At 41.9% G+C, this 21167-nt stretch overlaps 1 protein-coding gene across 3 annotated transcripts in view; it reads right to left on the bottom strand.

Moving 5' to 3' along the window:
* Window positions 1–7867: 7867 nt before the first annotated feature.
* Window positions 7868–21167, bottom strand: part of cnot1 (CCR4-NOT transcription complex, subunit 1) — a 229274-nt gene continuing 215974 nt past the window's right edge. For all 3 annotated transcript variants that reach the window (XM_073069651.1, XM_073069650.1, XM_073069649.1), the window contains 5 exons: window positions 20695–20844; window positions 15064–15244; window positions 10385–10517; window positions 9946–10080; window positions 7868–8882 (listed from right to left, as the gene is read on the bottom strand). In XM_073069651.1, coding sequence (XP_072925752.1) covers window positions 8804–8882; window positions 9946–10080; window positions 10385–10517; window positions 15064–15244; window positions 20695–20844 — 678 coding nt within the window. In that variant the 3' untranslated portion in view covers window positions 7868–8803. The remainder of the gene's footprint in view (window positions 8883–9945; window positions 10081–10384; window positions 10518–15063; window positions 15245–20694; window positions 20845–21167) is intronic.

Genomic DNA, 21167 nt, shown 5'->3' with positions numbered 1-21167 from the left:
TTAAAGTATTGGATCGTGGCTAATAGCCAACTGCTTTTTCCTCTACATTGTGCTAAGCCTAATGGTTAACTGCAGCATGTGGGAAATCAGGGATACTTCCAGTGTCCCTGACAACAATGTGTGCAGGAAGTGTGTCCAACTGCAGCTTCTGGCAGACCGCATTGAGTGTCTGGAGCTGCGATTGGATTCATACTGGAGCATCTGCGATGCTGAGAAAGTCGTGAATAGCATGTTCAGTGAGTTGGCCACACCGCAGGTAAAGGCTACACAGACAGAAAGGGAAGGGGTGGCCACTAGATGGCGTAGCAGTAGGCAGGTAGTGCAGGAGTCCCCTGAGGTCATCTCCCTCCTAAACAGATATACTGTTTTGGATACTGTTGGGGGAGATGTCTCATCAGGGGAAGGCAGCAGCAGCCGAGTTCATTGTATCATGGGTGACTCTGCGGCGAATAGACAGGCGTTTCTGTGGCCGCAAATGAGACTCCAGGATGGTACGTTGCCTCCCTGGTGCAAGGGTCAAGGATGTCTCTGAGCGGCTGCAGGCCATTCTGGAATGGGAGGGTGAACAGCCAGTGGTCGTGGTGCACATAGGTACCAACGATATAGGTAAAAAACGGGATGAGGTCCTACAAGGTGAATTTAGGGAGTTAGGAGATAAACTAAAAAGCTGGACCACAAAGGTAATAATCTCTGGATTACTACCAGTGCCACGTGCTAGTCAGAGTAGAAATAGGAGGATATTTCAGATGAATACATGGCTTGAAAAATGATGCAAGGGGGAGGGATTCAAATTTTTGGGGCATTGGAACCAGTTCTGGAGGAGGTGGGACCGGTATAAACAGGACGGTCTGCACCTGGGCTGGACTGGAACCAATGTCCTATCCTAGGGGGAGCGTTTGCTACTGCTGTTCGGGAGGCTTTAAACTAATGTGGCAGGGGGTTGGGAACAAGTGCAGAGAGACAGAGAGAATGAGGGTAGAAGCAAAAAGTAGTAAGGTGAAAAGTAAAAGTGGCAGGCAGGCAAATCCAGGGCAAAAACCAAAAAGGGCCACTTTTCAACATAATTGTATAAGGGCTAAGAGTGTTGTAAAAACAAGCCTGAAGGCTTTGTGTGTCAATGCGAGGAGCTTTCGTAACAAGTTAGATGAATGTGCAGATAGTTATTAATGAATATGATATAGTTGGGATCACAGAGACATAGCTCCAGAGTGACCAAAGATGGGAGCTCAACATCCAGGAATATTCAATATTTAGGAGGGATAGACAGGAAAGAAAAGGAGGTGGGGTAGCATTGCTGGTTAGAGAGGAGATTAACACAATAGAAAGGAAGAACATTAGCCTGAAGGATGTGGAATCGATATGGGTAGAGCTGCATAACACTAAGGGGCAGAAAATGCTGGTGGGAGTTGTGTACAGGCCACCTAACAGTAGTAGTGAGGTTGGGGATGGCATTAAACAGGAAATTAGAAATGCGTGCAATAAAGGAACAGTAGTTATAATGGGTGACTTCAATCATATATAACAATCACAGCACGACAACAGGCCATTCTGGCCCTCCTAGTCCGTGCCGAACTCTTAATCTCACCTAGTCCCACCTACCCGCACTCAGCCCATAACCCTCCACTCCTTTCCTGTCCATATACCTATCCAATTTTACCTTAAATGACACAACTGAACTGGCCTCTACTACTTCTACAGGAAGCTCATTCCACACAGCTATCACTCTGAGTAAAGAAATACCCCCTCGTGTTTCCCTTAAACTTTTGCCCCCTAACTCTCAAATCATGTCCTCTCGTTTGAATCTCCCCTACTCTCAATGGAAACAGCCTATTCACGTCAACTCTATCTATCCCTCTCAAAATTTTAAATACCTCGATCAAATCCCCCCTCAACCTACGCTCCAATGAATAGAGACCTAACTTGTTCAACCTTTTTCTGTAACTTAAGTGCTGAAACCCAGGTAACATCCTAGTAAATTGTCTCTGCACTCTCTCTAATTTATTGATATCTTTCCTATAATTCGGTGACCAGAACTGTACACAATATTCCAAATTTGGCCTTACCAATGCCTTGTACAATTTTAACATTACATCCCAACTTCTGTACTCAATGCTCTGATTTATAAAGGCCAGCGTTCCAAAAGCCTTCTTCACCACCCTATCTACATGAGACTCCACCTTCAGGGAACTATGCACTGTTATTCCTAGATCTCTCTGTTCCACTACATTCCTCAATGCCCTACCATTTACCCTGTATGTTCTATTTGGATTATTCCTGCCAAAATGTAGAACCTCACACTTCTCAGCATTAAACTCCATCTGCCAACGTTCAGCCCATTCTTCTAACCGGCATAAATCTCCCTGCAAGCTTTGAAAACCCACCTCATTATCCACAACACCTCCTACCTTAGTATCATCGGCATACTTACTAATCCAATTTACCACCCCATCATCCAGATCATTTATGTATATTACAAACAACACTGGGCCCAAAACAGATCCCTGAGGCACCCCGCTAGTCACCGGCCTCCATCCCGATAAACAATTATCCACCACTACTCTCTGGCATCTCCCATCTAGCCACTGTTGAATCCATTTTATTACTCCAGCATTAATACCTAATGACTGAACCTTCTTAACTAACCTTCCATGTGGAACTTTGTCAAAGGCCTTGCTGAACTCCATATAGACTACATCCACTGCCTTACCCTCATCAACATTCCTCGTAACTTCTTCAAAAAATTCAATAAGGTTTGTCAAACATGACCTTCCACACACAAATCCATGCTGGCTACTCCTAATCAAATCCTGTCTATCCAGATAATTATAAATACTATCTCTAAGAATACTTTCCATTAATTTACCCACCACTGATGTCAAACTTATAATTGCCAGGCTTACTTCTAGAACCCTTTTTAAACAATGGAACCACATGAGCAATACGCCAATCCTCCGGCACAATCCCCGTTTCTAATGACATCTGAAAGATCTCCATCAGAGCTCCTGCTATCTCTACACAAACTTCCCTCAAGGTCCTGGAGAATATCCTGTCAGGACCCGGAGATTTATCCACTTTTAAATTTCTTAAAAGCGCCAGTACTTCCACCTCTTTAATTGTCATAGGTTCCATAACTTCCTTACTTGTTTCCCACACCTTACACAATTCAATATCCTTCAATATATCAATATCAATCTACATATAGATTGGGTGAACCAAATTGGTAAGGGTGCTGAGGAAGAGGATTTCTTGGAATGTATGCGGGATGGTTTCCTGAACCAACATGTCGAGGAACCAACTAGAGAGCAGGCCATTCTAGATTGGGTATTGAGCAATGAGGAAGGGTTAGTTAGCAATCTTGTCGTGCGAGGCCCCTTGGGTAAGAGTGACCATAATATGGTGGAATTCTTCATTAAGATGGAGAGTGACATAGTTAATTCAGAAACAAAGGTTCTGAACTTAAAGAAGGGTAACTTTGAAGGTATGAGACGTGAATTAGCTAAGATAGACTGGCAAATGATACTTAAAGGGTTGACGGTGGATATGTAATGGCAAGTATTTAAAGATCGCATGGATGAACTACAATTGTTCATCCCAGTTTGGCAAAATCAACCAGGGAAGGTAGTACACCCGTGGCTGACAAGGGAAATTAGGGATTGTATCAAGTCCAAAGAAGAAACATATAAATTAACAAAAAAAAGCAGCACACCTGAGGACTGGGAGAAATTCAGAGACCAGCAGAGGAGGACAAAGTGCTTAATTAGGAAAGGGAAAAAAGATTATGAGAGAAAGCTGGCAGGGAACATAAAAACTGACTGTAAAAGCTTTTATAGATACAAGAAAAAGATTGGTCAAGACAAATGTAGGTCCTTTACAGTCAGAAACAGGTGAATTGATCATAGGGAACAAAGACATGGCAGACCAATTGAATAACTATTTTGGTTCTGTCTTCACTAAGGAGGACATAAATAATCTTCCGGAAATAGTAAGGGACTGAGGGTCTAGTGAGATGGAGGAACTGAGGGAAATACATGTTAGTAGGGAAGTGGTGTTAGGTAAATTGAAGGGATTAAAGGCAGATAAATCCCCAGGGAAGGATGGTCTGCATCCCAGAGTGCTTAAGGAAGTAGCCCAAGAAATAGTGGATGCATTAGTGGCAATTTTTCAAAACTCCTTAGATTCTGGATCAGTTCCTGAGGATTGGAGGGTGGCTAATGTAACCCCACTTTTTAAAAAAGGAGGGAGAGAGAAACCGGGGAATTATAGACCGGTTAGTCTGACATCGGTGGTGGGGAAAATGCTAGAGTCGGTTATCAAAGATGTGATAACAGCACATTTGGAAAGCGGTGAAATCATCGGACAAAGTCAGCATGGATTTGTGAAAGGAAAATCATGTCTGACGAATCTTATAGAATTTTTTGAAAATGTAACTAGTAGAGTGGATAGAGGAGAACCAGTGGATGTGGTATATTTGGATTTTCAAAAGGCTTTTGACAAGGTCCCACACAGGAGATTAGTGTGCAAACTTAAAGCACACAGTATTGGGGGTATGGTATTGATGTGGATAGAGAATTAGTTGGCAGACAAGCAGCAAAGAGTGGGAATAAATGGGACCTTTTCAGAATGGCAGGCAGTGACTAGTGGGGTACCGCAAGGCTCAGTGCTGGGACCCCAGTTGTTTACAATATTTATTAATGATTTAGACGAGGGAATTAAATGCAGCATCTCCAAGTTTGCGGATGACACGAAGCTGGGCGACGATGTTAGCTGTGAGGAGGATGCTAAGAGGATGCAGGGTGTCTTGGATAGGTTAGGTGAGTGGGCAAATTCATGGCAGATGCAATTTAATGTGGATAAATGTGAGGTTATCCACTTTGGTTGCAAGAACAGGAAAACAGATTATTATCTGAACGGTGGCTGATTAGGAAAAGGGGAGGTGCAATGAGACCTGGGTGTCATTGTACACCAGTCATTGAAGGTGGGCATGCAGGTACAGCAGGCAGTGAAAAGGGCAAATGGTATGTTGGCATTCATAGCAAAAGGATTTGAGTACAGGAGCAGGGAGGTTCTACTGCAGTTGTACAAGGCCTTGGTGAGACCACACCTAGAATATTGTGTGCAGTTTTGGTCCCCTAATATGAGGAAAGACGTTCTTGCCATAGAGGGAGTACAGAGAAGGCTCACCAGATTGATTCCTGGGATGGCAGGACTTCCATATGAAGAAAGACTGGATCGACTTATACTCACTGGAATTTAGAAGATTGAGGGGGGATCTTATTGAAACGTATAAAATTCTAGGGATTGGACAGGCTAGATGCAGGAAGATTGTTCCCGATGTTGGGAAGTCCAGAACGAGGGGTCACAGTTTAAGGATAAAGGGGAAGCCTTTTAGGACTGAGATGAGGAAAAACTTCTTCACACAGAGAGTGGTGAATCTGTGGAATTCTCTGCCACAGGAAACAGTTGAGGCCGGTTCATTGGCTATATTTAAGAGGAAGTTAGATATGGCCCTTGTGGCTAAAGGGATCAGGGGGTATGGAGAGAAAGCAGGCACAGGGTTCTGAGTTGGATGATCAGCCATGATCATACTGAATGGCGGTGCAGGCTCAAAGGGCCGAATGGCCTACTCCTGCACCTATTTTCTATGTTAAAGTAGGATTGATGTTATTGGCAATATTTGGAGCATCTGTGAAGTTGCCACCAATCTTTGAAAACTGAGAGGATAAAGTTGCAAGTGTGAGGTATGTTTTTATTTTAATTTTACAGTACTTAACTGGAGAACAGATCTATCAGGGCTACACTATAAGATCCCAAAGATGAACAACTATTCTAAAGGGAGGATGAAGCAATTGTGGTTGACAAAGGAAGTCAAAGACAGCATAAAAGCAAAAGAGGGCATATATAAAAAAAAGCAAAAATTAGTGGGAAGTTAAGAGGATTGGGAAGCTTTTAAAAGCCACCAGAAGGCAACTAAAGTAATAAAGAGAGAAAAGATTAAATATGAAGGTAAGCTAGCTGATAATAGAAACGAATACCAAAGTTTTTTCAGTTAAATGAAGAGTACAAGAGAGGCGAGAGAGGATGTTGGACCACTGGAGAGGTACAGTTGCAAAGGAAATTACTATGACTTACATGAAGATCAGATCACATTTTGAGTAATTATTGCAGAAAACCAAATAATTGCAAAGGATTCACTAGCTCTTCCTTGCAATGAAATGATTGGCAAATATTTAGTATTTTGCATCAGTCAGTCTTTGTGGTACACTAGCAGTTTGCCAGGAAGTTCTGAGAGTGGGGGGAAGGAAAGTGCTTGTAGTTGCTAATACTAAGGTGCTTGGGAAGCTGAAAGGTCTTAAGATAAGTCACCTGGAGCAGATGGTCTAACATTCAGAGGTAACTGAAGAAATTGTAGAGGCATTATTAATAATCTTTTTGGAACCTCTAGATTCTGGAATGGTTCCAAAAGGCTGGAAAATTGCAAATGTCACTTCATAAATGAGAAAGTCTGCAGATGCTGGAAACCAAAGCAACACACACACAATGCTAGAGGAACTCACCAGGCCAGTTAGTCTGATTTCAGTGGTTCGGAAGATGTTGAGTCCATTATTAAGGATGAGGTTTTGGAGCACTTGGAGGCATATGATAAAATATGCCAAAATCAGCCTGGAGTTTAAATGATTGAAGGGACATTAAACATAAAGCAGTTACAGGCCCTTTGGCCAATGATGTGTTGACATTTTAACCTACTCTCAAGATCAATCTAACCCTTCCCTTCCTACATAACCCTTCATTTTTCTATCATCCATGTGCCTATCTAAGTTTCTTAAATATCTCTAGCCTCTGACACCCCCCCCCCCATACTTTCCTTCATTTATCTTAAAATTATGCCCCCTTGTATTAGCCACTTCCACCATGGGCAAAAAAGTCTCTGGCTGTCCACTCTCATCCTCCTACATTGCAGAGAGAACACCCAAACTCACTCAACCTATCCTTGTAAAACACATCCTTTAATCCAGGCAGCATCCTGGTAAATGTGTGCATCCTCACTAAAGCTTCCATGGGAGACCAGAACTGGACAATATTCCAAATATGGTTTATCCAGGGTTTTATTATATGATTAAGCTTTATGGGGAAGTGACATAATACTTAGAAATAAGCTTATTGTTGCACTGAAAGGAGTCCAAGACTGAAGGTTATACCTATAAATCAAACTGCTTGTGGAAAGTTAGGATAACACTACAGTAAAGTAGATCCAGGCCATTACACTTTAGAAGTGGTGGTTCAAAATCATCTCTTGCTGCTAGTCGCAAGACCCCATGGAGCACAAAGAAAGAGCTGATGAATTCTGCATACACTGATGAGATCATTTACAGATGGTTGTGCAGGAAAGATACAGCATAGTAGAAATATTGACATTTCTTCTGAAGTCTGAGATGGAGTTCAGCAAGCCTCACTTACTTTCACAGTTCAACATACTGAGCATAGGGTGCTTGAAATGGAATAGTTTATTCCCCAGTGGGAATACCTTTTACTTTGGTGCAGTCAAGAAAAGGATCTCACAACTACTGAGCTAAATGTGATTGATATTGCAATTTGGAAGGAACAAAAAGGCAGATAGTGTTGAATACTTAGCAGAGACTGGTTCTGAGCATGTAATCCACCAAGTTTATCTCACAATTTTGGTCTCCACAATAAAGATCATTTTGCTTCCACAAAATATGAATTATGATAGAAATAGGCAAAGCTGTGGGTTGGCAATGTGATAAATAATTTTTAAAATTGATATTCAGTTAGGTTCAGAACCAGCCCTATGTTATACAGTGAATGTCATCTGGCCTTTAATGTCTAGAGGCAAGAAACGAAGAGGAGGTTGCTGCATGACATGGGTTTTAATGCATTAACTACAATATGCTTACATACAAGTGTTAAGTGGCAGAACTAGAGTCAAGGAAACTACAAAGACTACAAAATACAACACATGGACCAATACATTTACAAAACAACATTCAAAATCCTTACAAAATGGCCTGTATTGGTCCTTGGTTTCTTTTTACAAACTTAATCGACTTCATGCCGCAAAACTGGCTTATTTTTATCCCACAATTTACAGAATTCAGGGAGAACCTTTTATTTTCCTTTGCATTAACATAGTGAACTCCACAATCAGCCTGGACACTTCCTTTTAGTTAAAGGACTGAAGGAGCAGCTCATCTCAAAGACAAAAACCTTAAAAAATAAATCTTTTTGTAAACCATACTGAACCTCCATTCTAATCTGCTGGAGGACTTTAAATATGCAAGAAAATGGGCAAATGAAAGTCAATACCGCTTTCCTCCTCTCCCTCCTCCCACCCCTCAACAAATAAAGAGCAGCTCCTGTCGCATCTCAGGAGGATCTGTGGCTGTAGTTTGGAACGGTGGGGAATCTATCCCAGACATGCTTCATCAACGTGTCATCAGCTGCCAACACCGGTAATAACTGGATAAAAGTCAGTTTAATACAATTTGCACAGATGGAGATAGTCCAGTTTAAGGTTGCACTCCCTTTTATTTACATTTTTATATCATTTCAAATGATATTCACAGCATTTGTTTTTTTTTGGCCAAGTGACAAATGAAAAATGAAACATGTCCATCATGAAATCAGCTCTTCACTGACCATTGTTCCTATGTCTGACTCATGCAGCTGACTGCATTTGATTGGAAGAACCAGCAAGTTACACAACCAATGACAGTTTTCAAGAAAAACACAGGCTGCTCATCACTCTCTCCACGTTGTTTCTCCAAGGAGGTATTGCTTTGCCGTTTTAACTTGCACCGGTGCCTTCCATTACTTGTTGTGCCTGCTTCTGTCCCATACAGCATTGAGCTACAGACTGGAACAACCTGTAAAATGGCCATCAGCCAGCATTAGTCTAAGCAGAAAACAATGCACCCTCAGGACATCTTGCTGTGCACATGCTTCTGAAGTCATCACTGTTGTAATAAGGTGGGCAACATTCCAACTGTATGCACATCAAGATACCACATTGAAACAAACTACTTTTGGGCCATCAAAACTGACCAACCCTCTCTGCAGAATCCCCTTGCTCTTATCTAAATGTTCACAACCACTGAGGTGGTCAGACAAACCCTTGGTTCAGTGTCTTACCTGGAAAACGGCACCCAAATGTGGCAGGGATTAGGTGTTCAAGCTCCTAGAGTGTATCTGTGCTCACCAGAACCAGGGTGCAACTACTTCTGTGCAGCACTACCCCAACCATGATGCATCATATACAATTTGCCCCCAAACACCCACGGATGGATCAACTCAAGCCGAATTGGTCCAGTAGTATCAAGTGTACCACCAGCTGCCAGCTATAATTGATGCTGGATTGGAATATGCTGGGACAAAAAGGCCAAGAGTCCTTTGTGATTAAATGTCTATCAGCAGGACAAGTGTGACAAACGGCTAACACCATTCATGATGCCTCACATTAAGGAGTACAAATTGATCACAAGCATAAGGATGAGCACATCTAAGGAAAATAAAATTATTATTGAATTAAGTTGCAAACATTCACCTTTTAAATAGTGTGTGGTGTTTCAGGGAATGATGAAATGGAAAAGAAAAATAAGCTTACAGAAAGGCCAATAATCTTACAGAAAGAAAACAGCAGGAAGACTGGAAGGGTATAAATCCATAAACTGGACAAAGTGTTTGAAACAATCCAACCATCCCACTGTACAGTCTTAGTTGTATTTCTGAAGAGTGTGGCCTGGCAATTGAAACAAGAATACTCTCGACTAAGTCCTAGTTTGGTGCAATAGCGTACCTGGGGCTCGGGTCAGATATTTGGAGAGAGGTATAAGTTGCAACCTACAGAAGCAAAAGACAAACTCAATAACAAAGATCTGACATCCAAGGATGACTCAAGGAAAAAAAAAGATTAAAAACAAAAACACTTACTTCTCAATTTCAGGAGCACAGTGGACAAACTCATGGTTCCAGAACTTGAAGGCTGGATTTTTAATTAGTTCAATAAAGGTGATAAGGAGCCCCCATGGATGAGGTCTGTTTACAATCAGCCTTTCCAACAGGACCCTGGCAAAGAAAAAACAGTTACAATTGAAGCTCAATACTTTAGTGGTCATTCAGGGAAAGGTATGAAAGGCAATTTATGAACTTGCCTCAAATCTACACCAAGTTAGAATTGAATTAGATTTCTATATGCATGATTATATCCTAATTCAATTCCCCATTCTTCTAATTATGTAACTACTGTGACTCAACTCAGAAGTTTTAAGATACACCAAAAGGACTTTTACAAATATAATCAAAAGAGTTGACAATTTCAGCCCAAATTTGATGTGTAGGGTAGTGGTGAGAGTTGTCCCCAGTTCCTCACCTGGTGATTTGTTCCTGGATTGCTTCTGTATTTGCTTCAGCAAACAGATACAGCATAGTGCAGCTGAAATAGTGAGTGTGGCTGTTAGGGTAACGCAGCTGATTGGCGATGGCATTCAGGAACAAGTATCGACCTTCAAGATGGAAGAGATATTATTCCAGGTGGTCATTATGGAAAGATTAAAACTTAAGCAATAAATATTTCTGAATACAAATGCATCAAATCTGCTCTGCTCAAAGCCCAACATGCAAAATCCCTCCCGAGCAACAAATTTCCCAAAGTGCAGCCATAGAAAGAAAGCAGATAGTTGGGATAAACAGCATCTTTGTCGTTTAAAACACATCAAGACCAAACAACAACCATTCACCATGACCTTTTGTCTAGAACCAAGCTTGCTTTGTATCTAGCTACATTGTTATATACCTAAAGGAAACTGTATTAGCTAAGGAACTACTTCTAATAAGTGACACAAGCAGTGATTAATTTGAAATCTGTGCAGACAAAGATCCCTCACTCTAACCCAACAACAAAGTTAAAAGTCATAGAACACTACAGCACAGAAAAAGGCACTTTGGCTCAGCTAATCCAGACTGACCCATTATACTGCCTTGTCCCATTGACCTGCCCTCTATAACCTCCTATCCATGATTAAAGGTTTAAATTGTACCTACATCCACCACTTCTGCTGGCAGCTCATTCCACTACTACACTACCCTCCATGTGAAGAAATTCCCCCTCAGGTTCCCCTTAAACATTTCACTTTTCACACTTAACCCATGACCTCTAGTTCTAGACTCACCCAACCTCAGTTCAGAATGCCTGCTTGTCTTTAAACTAGCTATATCCCTCAATTTTGTATACCTCCATCAAATCTCCCCTCATTCTTCCACACTTCAAGGAATAAATCCTAACCTATTCAACCTTTCCCTGTAACTCCTGTCCTCAAGAACCAGCAACATCCTTGTCCTGCCCTTGCTAAGGTGTTGTAACATTAACTAGACAGACAGCCAAGCTCAGGAGGTAGATCCATGCGTTGCTCCTCCAGAACTTCCAGCAGATGCCACATTCATGCAGAACTGAGTTGATGAGTCTCTTATCTCCTATGATCCACAAATCTGCTGCTCTTTCCATCAGGTGACAGCCTTGACATTTCACCTGGTTGTGATTGTGCCATATCAGGAGCAAGGAGACCTGGCTGTTCTACAACAGGATAAGGGGGTTCCTTCTCTCCCATGTTTCAGCCAGCCTCTGATGAAGATGATATTGTACTCAAGGAGTGGTGGAAGTAGGTTCAATTTAAACCTTTAAGAGAAATTTAGTTAAAAGTCATAGAACACTACAGCACAGAAAAAAAGCATTTCGGCTCAGCTAATCCATACTGAGGATTGGTATGTGTTCCTTCGTCTTACCCTTTCTGAAGTCCACAATCAGCTCTTTTGTCTTACTGATGTTGAATGCAAGGCTGTTGCTTCGACACCATTCCACCAGTTGGTATATCTTATTCCTGTACGCCCTCTCGTCACCACCACCAACACTGGTTGTACCGTCAGCAAATTTACAGATGGTATTTGAGCTATGCCTAGCCACACAGTCATGTGTATATAGCGAATAGAGCAGTCTTTGCTCTAAGCTCCTGCATTATCCGCTTGACATGCTCACAGGATTCTCCAACAAGGTTCCTAGTGGTATTGTTGAATGGTGACTGCTCTCAGGTTTGTAATCAAACTGGTATAGGCTTGTGCTCACTAAGTGACGGTGAGCCAGATATTGTGCAAGGTATTCTGTTGCAGGTGCTGGGCTGGTGGAAGCTGCCCCATCCTGGGGAACAAACAACTGGGCTGCAGCACCCAGTGGTGTGCCACAGGGGTGGTGAGCCGACCTAACATCCTTTTCCTGTTCATTCTTCCAGAGGAGGGTCCTTGCATTGGAATTCTCCTCAAGTGGTATGAAAGTACTGACAAAGGTAGCTTACTGATTCTATCGGCGTAATCCATCTTCTGAAGGAGTTTGCCATGTAAGAAAGCAGCTGTTGGAAAACACTGAAGTTCGGGAAGTGGTAGAAAAAGCTGTTCGTTTCTGAGACACGCAAATTCAAGCTGTGGTTTCAAGTATTCACCTGTATGCTTCGCAATGCCCTTTTCTGACACCGCTTTGTTAGCCATTTCTAATGCCACCGGTCCCTCCGGTTTCTCGGCTGCCTCTTGGTGAAAGAGGCACTTAGTTCAGCCTCCCTCTCAGCATATGAAGCGTGTGCATTTGCTGCCTCTGCATGGGCTCTTGCTGCATTAGCAGATGTGGCTGATGTACGGGAACTCTTAAATCTAGATATGGAAGCATTATCGCTAGTTTGTGATCCATGATGCAGTTTTTAAATGCAAGGGTGTTTCAACTGTAGCTGCAGTTGTTGAAGCACCAGCTGATCTGTGCTTTTTAAGACCATAAGATATAGGAGCAGAAATAGGCCATTTAGCCCAATCATGGGCTGATCCAATTCTTCCAGTCTTCCACACCTCCTTGCCTTCTCTCCATACCCTTTGATGCCCTGGCTAATCAAGCACCTCTCTATCTCTGCCTTAAATGCACCCAATGACTTGGCCTCCACAGCCGCTCATGGCAACAAATTCCACAGGTTTACCATTCTCTGACTAAAGTAATTTCACCACATCTCTGTCTAAATGGACGTCCTTCAATCCTTAAGTTGTGCCCTCTTGTCCTAGAATCCCCTACCATGGGAAATAACTGCCATATCTAATCTGTTTAGGCCACTTGGCATGTTTCTATGAGATCCCCCCCCCACCCCATCATTCTCCTGAACTCCAGGGAATACAGCCCAAGAGCTGCCAGACATTCCTCATACAGTAACCCTTTCACTCCTGGAATCATTCTTGTGCATCTTCTCTGAACCTGCTCCAATGTCAGTTTATTCTTTCCTAAAATAAAGAGCCCAAAATTGCACACAATACTCCAAGTGTGGTCTCACGAGTGCCTTATACAGCCGCAGTATCACATCCCTGTTCTTATATTCTATACCTCTAGAAATGAATGCCAATATTGCATTTGCCTTCTTCACCACCGACTCAATTTAGAAGTTAACCTTTAGGGTATCCTGCACAAGGACTCCCAAGTCTCTTTGCATCTCTGCATTTTGAATTCTCTCCCTATTTAAATAATAGTCTGCCTGTTTATTTCTTCCACCAAAGTGCATTACCATACACTTCCTAACATTGCATTTCATTTGCCACATCTTTACCTATTCCCCTAAACTATCTAAGTCTCTCTGCAGGCTCTCTGTTTCATCAACACTACCCGCTCCTCCACTTATCTTTGTATCATCGGCAAATTTAGCCACTAATCCATTAATTCCATAGTCCGAATTATTGACATACATTGTAAAAAGTAGTGGTCTCAACACCGACCCCTGTGGAACTCCACTGGTAACCGGCAGCCAGTCAGAATAGGATCCCTTTATTCCCACTCTCTGCTTTCTGCCAACCAGCCAATGCTCCACCCATGCTAGTAACTCCCCTGTAATTCCATGGGCTCTCTAAGCAGCCTCATGTGTGGCACCTTGTCAAAGAACTTCTGAAAATCCAAGTACACCACATCTACTGCATCTCCTTTGCTTATAATTTCATCAAAGGATTGCAGTAGGTTTGTCAGGCAGAATTTTCCTTTCAGGAAACCATGCTGGCTTTGGCCTATCTTGTCACGTGCCCCCAGGTACTCTGTAATCTCAACCCTAACAATCGATTCCAACAACTTCCCAACCACTGATGTCAGGCTAACAGGTCTATAGTTTCCTTTCTGCTGCCTCCCAGCCTTCTTAAATAGTGGAGTAACATTTGCAATTTTCCAGTCATCCGGTACAATGCCAGAATCTATCAATTCTTGAAAGATCATCGTTAATGCCTCCACAATCTCTCCAGCTACATCCTTCAGAACCCGAGGTTGCATTCCATCAGGTCCAGGAGATTTATCTAGACCATTAAGCTTCTCAGTTGTAATTTTCACTGCACATACTTCACTTCCTTGACACTCTTGAATGTCTGGTATTCTGCAGACGTCTTCCACTGTGAAGACTGATGCAAAATACACATTCAGTTCCTCTGCCACCTCTCATTACAATATCTCCAGCGCCATTTTCTATTGGTCCTAATATTTACCCTCAACTCTCTTTTACCCTTTATATACTTAAAAAAGCTTTCAGTATCTTCTTTGATATCGGTCACCAGCTTCCTTTCATAATTCATCTTTACCTTCCTAATGCTAGCAGTTTATTTGTTTGGAATATTGGAGATAGAGACAACCTCATGGGAACACATATCCCAAATCAACAGATAATGAGGACCAAGTGTACACCACATTTTGTGTCAATTCTAATCTATTAAAAAAATCCATCACGTTTTAAAAGTTAAAAGGACAGGAGGAATGGGACAGAGGGGAGGGCTGTTTCAGAAAAATGGCAAACAAGCCAATTTGTTAGACACCCTTAGCCAAAACTCCAAATTCAACTACAGCATTCACTGGTCAGTTAAGTCACTATTACTCTATATGCCTCAAATTCACATATGCAACATTCTCTAAACGAAACACCCAATGGGTACTGCTCTAACACCAACTGTTCATTAAAAAGAAAAACAGAAAGAAAAAGAGATATTAGAACTTGACCAGTTCCTTACCTTCTGTATCAAGATCCACAGCCAGGTTCTGGAAGATGTCCATATGTGCCGAGTGCGTGATGGTGCTCATGGATGGCGTGCTGCCCTTGTTATGGATGTGAGCAATCGCCTGCGTTCCCACATACAGCACCAGGGCATTTATTAGTTGAATGTTGTACCGGTTACCAGGTTCGTTTGATACCTGAGATACAGAGATTAGTTTAATTCACTTGGACAAACTAGTTTCTATTTGGTGGTTTAGTAATCAGAAGCAGGAGACTCACACTAATGTTACTCCTTTGTGGAAATGGAATGAGAGCAATTGTACTTTCCTCCACTGGTGTTCTAGCCGAGATCCACTTGTTCAAAATTCATCACCTTACCTGACTGGAAAACTAGCAGGACATTTTAACAATAAGGCTAGTGCTTGGGCATTGCTCAGTTAAGTCACATGCCTCAGGTTCACATTTGCACTACTCACTAAACGAGACACCTAATAGGAACTGCTCTGACACCACTGTTCATTAACTTGAATGAACCCTTATATTACTATGGTAATTAACACACACAAAATGCTGGAGGAACTCAGCAGGCCAGGAGGTATCTATGGAAAAGAGTACAGTTGATGTTTCAGGCCAAGACCCTGTATCAGTGTACCTGTGCTGCTTGGATTTCCAACATCTGCAGATTTTCTCTTGTTTGTCTAATATTTCTAGTCAAGCTTTAGTTTACTCCAATTCTAAAAGTTTAAAACTGATGAGAAAAATAGTATTGTAAATCCATGCTTAAAACATACTTAACCTTTTGGCTACAGGACACATGATCTGACCATATGTTCCAAAACAGGTACCTCTAATATTAAATGAGAGTATAAGGGACTCCCCTCAGCCCCCTGCACTCCAGAGGAAGCAACACAAGTTTGTCCAACTTCCAAACTCAGGCAGCATTTTGGCAAAGCTTTCCAAGGCCTCAACCTTCCTATAATGGGACAACCAGAACTGTACACAATACTCCTAGTGCAGCCTAACCAAAGTTTTATACAGCTGCACGTGGCTTCCTTTTATACTCAACAGCCCAAGTTACGAAGGTAACCATGCCACTTTACCATATCTATCCCAGATGAAGTTTATTTTGGCCAAGTTGAAGACCAGCCAACCAGAGTGGGTTTTCTTGGGGTGCTCTAGTTTCCTCCCACAGTCCAAAGATGGTTTGGTTAGTAGGTTAATTAATAATCGTGAACTGTCCCGTGATTAAGCAAGAAGCTAAACTGGGAGTTGCTGGGTGGCACAGCTTGAAGGGCTTATGCTGCCCTGTATCTCAATAAATAAACAGATCTACTTGTATTGCCATTTTCAGGGATCCCTCTGTACATCAATGCTTCTGAGGACTTCTAAAGTTTCACTCATTAACTTGGCTGGAAAAAACTCCCATCTGCCATTTTTCCATTCATATCTACAATTGATCATTATCCTGCTGTATTGTTTGACAATGTTCTGCACTACCTGCAACTCTATCAATACTGATGGCATTACAAACTTACTAAACAGCCATCTACATTTTTGCCCAAGTAAGAGGTCCCAGTACCATTCCAATAGAACACACTGTTCAGACCTCCAGCTAGACCCTTCAGCACTACCCTGTCTTCCACAACAAAGCCAATTTTGAACTTGATCTACCAAGTCATCATGCATCTTTAGTTTTCTGGATCAGCTTGCCATGAGTGACCTTGCCAAATGCCTTACTGAAGTTGAGGTAGACATTTTTTGCTTTAACCTCAATCATCTTCGACACTTCCTCAAAATGCCCACTTCTGTAAGATCACCCCTGCACGCTTTTCCAAATGAGTAAATCCTATCCATAACAATCCTCTTCAACTGCTTCCCTACCATTGTTTTGAGGCTCACCAGCCTATAAATTCCTAGATTATTCCTATTGGAATAATCTAAACTAATAATTTAAATTAAGGAACAACAATGGATACAAACATCTTTGTCAAAGGCCCAGCCATCTCCTCTCTTGTATCTGACTAAGCAGGACAGATTTCACCAGACCCAGGGACTTACCCACCTGAATTGTCTTCAAAATCCCTATGCCACCACCTCCTCGATCTCAACTTACCCTAGGCATTTAGCAATAACCCACACTGATTTCGCTCTCCTCCATGTCTTTTTTGGAGAATACTGATGTGTACTTGTTTAGTACCTCGCATCGGTAATAAATCACATCAGTTGGGAACAGCAGGAAGCTAACCTATCACCATGTGTTTCCAGAGTAAAATGTTGCTGCACTGCTAGTGACACGGGGAGCTCTAGGTCTTCCATGTGTGTTAACATCATTTTGTTCATAACTGATTATCATTTCTTGACAGAGTCATGTCCAGATACTCCTGCACCTAATGTCTCTTTATATACATAGAAAATACATAAATCATTAGAAAGATGTGACATAGGATTGGAAGATGTTAAATCCTTGTGGGTTTAGTTAAGAAACTGCAAGGGTAAAAGGACCCTGATGGCAGTTATATACAGACCTCCAAACAGTAGCTGGGATGTAGACTACAGATTACAATGGGAAATTGAAAAGGTGTGTCAAAAGGGTAATGTTATGATAGTCGTGAGAGATTTTAACATGCAGGTCGATTGGGGAAATCAGGTTGGCAATGGATCCCAAGAGAGTGATTTGTTGAATGCCTAAGAGATGGCTTTTTAGAGCAGTTTATCCCTGAGTCTATTAGAGGATCAGCTAAATTGGATTGGGTGATTTTTAATGGACCAGAGACGATTAGGGAGGTTAAGGTAAAGGAACCCTTAGTTTAGTGATCATAATATGACTTGAGTTCAACTTGAAATTTGATAGGGGAAAGTCTGATGTAGCAGTATTTCAGTGGAGTAAAGGAAATTACAGTGCTATGAGCGAGGAACTGGCCGAAGTACATTGGAAGGAGATGCTAGCAGGGAAAACAGCAGAGCAGCAATGCCTTGAGTTTCTGGGGAAATGAGGAAAGTGCAAGATCAATGCATTCCAAAAACAAAGAAATATTTAAATGGGAAAATAATACAACCATGGCCGAGAAGTCAAAGCCAAAGAGAGAGCATACAACAAAGCAAAAATTAGTGGGAAGTTAGAGGATTGGGAAGCTTTTAAAAACCTACAGAAAACAACTAAAAGAATCATTAGGAGGGAAAAGATGAAAAATGAAAGCAAGCTAGCAAACAATATCAAGGTAGATAGAAAAAGTTTTTTCAGGTTTATAAAAAATAAAAGAGATGAGAATGGATCTCTGGCCACTAGGCCAGAGAAGTAATAACGGCGGTCAAGGAGATGGCAGATGAACAAAATGAGAAGACACTAACAGTGTGCCAAATGTTGATGGGTGTGAGAGAATAGAAGTGAGTATACAGTTGCTATTACAAGGGAGAAGGTGCTCAAAAAGCTTAGACCTAAGGGTACACAAGTCACCTGCGACAAATGAATGGTACCTAGGGTTCTGAGAGATGTAGCGGTTGAAACTATAGAGGCATTAGTAATGATCTTTCAAAAATCAATGGACTCTGGCATGGTGCCAGAAGACTGGAAAATTGCAAATGTCATTCCAGTCTTTAAGAAATGCAGCAGAAAGGAAATTATAGACCAGTTCGCCTAACGTCAGTGGCTGGGAAGATGTTGGAGTTAATTGTTAAGGAGTCAGGATGGTTTTCTTAAGGGAAAATTTTGCCTGATGAATCTGTTGGAATTCTTTGAGGAGGTTACAAGTAGGACAGATAAAAGGAGATGCAGTGGATGTTGGAAATTTGGATTTTTAGAAGACCTTTCACAAGGTGCCAAACATGAGGTTGCTTACAAAGTTCAGGGCCCATGACATTACTGGAAAGTTAATAGCATGCTTAGAGCATTGGCTGATTGGCTGGAGACAGTGAGTTGGAATAAAAGTATCCTTTTCTGGTTGGTGGATAAATGTGAAGATATTTTCTATATGGGGAGAAAATCCAAAAATTTGAGATGCAAAGAGACTTGGGAGTCCTTGTGCAGAACACCCTAAAGATTAACTTGCTGGTCAAACTGGTGGTGAGGAAGGCAAATGCTATGTTAGCATTCATTTAAAGAGGTCTAGAATCCAAGAGCAGGGATGAGATGCTGAAGCTTTATAAGGCACTGAGGAGGCCTCACCTTGAGTACTGTGAATAGTTTTGAGCTCCTTATCTAAGAAAAGATGTGCTGGAATTGGAGAGGGTTCACAAGGATGATACTGGGAATGAAAGAGTTATCAAATGAGGAACATTTGATGGCTCTGGGCCTGAACTCGGTGGAATTTAGAAGGATGAAGGAGGATCTCATTGAAACCTTTTGTATGCTGAAAGGCCAAGACAGAGTAAATTTGTAAATGATGCTTCCTATGAAGGGGGAGTCTAGGACAAAAGGGCACAGCCTCAGGATAGAGGGGCGCCCATTTAAAACAGATGGAGAAATTTCTTTAGCCAGAGGGTGGTGAATTTGTGCAATTTGTTACCACAGGCAGCTGTGGAGACCAGGTCATTGAGTGTATTTAAGGCAGAGATTGATGCGTTCTTGATAGGCCATGACATCAAGGCCAGGGAGTGGGACTGAAGAAGTGAGTGGGGGGAAGAAAAGGACCAGCCATGATTGGATGGCGGAGCAGGCTCAATGTCCAAATAGCCTAATACCGCTCCTATGTCTTATATAAGTTAATCTTATGTACATACACTCACACCCAATAGTTACTTGAACATTGAAACTTAAACAGCACTTGTCATTATTTGGATTCTCAATCTAGCCCTGCTCACTCAAAAAGTCTGCCATAATTTGGTATACAATGAAAATGGAAGTCAGCTTGGGAAAATCATCCAATAACACACACATACTTTAGAAGGTCATACTTGAAGGCAGAGTACAAGGTTAATGCCAGGATTCTTAACGGTGTGGAGAACAGAAGGATCCATGGATCCCTCAAAGTTGCCATGCAAAATGATAGGGTGGTTGGCCTTCGTTAGTCAGGCGATTGATTTCTAGAGCTGTGAGGTAATGTTGCAGTTTTATAAGCTTTAGAGAGGGTGCAGGGGAGATTTACCAGGATGCTGCCTAGATTAGAGAGCATGTCTTACGGGGACAGGTCGCACTACGGCTTTTCTCTTTGGAGCGAAGGATGATGAGGTGCCTAAGATGAAAAGAGGCATAGACAGAGTCGACAGCCAACTGTTTCTCCCCCAGGACAGATATGGTTTACGCGAGAGGGCATAATTTTAAGGTGTTTGGAGGAATGAGGGGAGGGGGGTGATTGAAGAGAAGAATGTAGGTGTTTTTTTTTACAGAGTGGAGGGTGCATGGAACATACTGCTGAGATGGTGGTGGTAGAGGCAAATATATTAGGAAAATTGTAAGAAGCTCTTAGGTAGGCACATAAATGATAGAAAAATGGAGGGCTATGTAGGAGAGAAGTGGAGATTGATCTTGGAGTACGTTAAAGTTGGCACAACGTTGTGGGTTGAAGAGCCTGGAATGTTCTACTCTCATCCAGGATCTTCAGATTACAAGATCAATACTTATGCATGAATCACATCTCTACGTATATTGCCTGGTCATAAATCAGTCTGAAATGCAGTCTATGCACAGAGTTGTTACTCTGGTCCTGCTCACCTGCAGGTTACTGCGCAATTCTGACAGGAAAGTCACTGGAGATCGCGTCTTCAAATAGGAGTCCAAGTCCTTCTTAAACTGAGGTGGCATCACTCCAGTGAAGTTGGTCAGTATTCGGGGAGCAATGTTGATTTCACTCAGCATATCCACCTAGCAGAGTCATAACATGCCTTTCTTTAGTTAAAATGATTCACAATGGACCCTAGTTCTAAACACTGAAAAAAGACATCCTTCATACAAAGGCAGATCAGCGTGGTCCACTCACTAGTCATGGCTAACATTTTCAAAAACAAATGTTTCATATACAGGTGATAAGCTGACCTTGCAAGAAAATGTAACTGTTGGACCTGGAGGGGATATTGATGCTGAATGAGTACCTTCTAGGCTTATGACTGTAACAAACTCATCTAAAGCTTCAGTCATTTTAAGTGTAAGAAACATTAAAGCATCACATTTTAAGTACATTATGTATT

This window comes from Hemitrygon akajei, chromosome 17, assembly GCF_048418815.1.
Source record: "Hemitrygon akajei chromosome 17, sHemAka1.3, whole genome shotgun sequence".
NCBI lineage: Eukaryota > Metazoa > Chordata > Chondrichthyes > Myliobatiformes > Dasyatidae > Hemitrygon > Hemitrygon akajei.
Note: the sequence above shows the minus strand (reverse complement) of the source record. Positions and strands in the feature narration are given on the sequence as shown.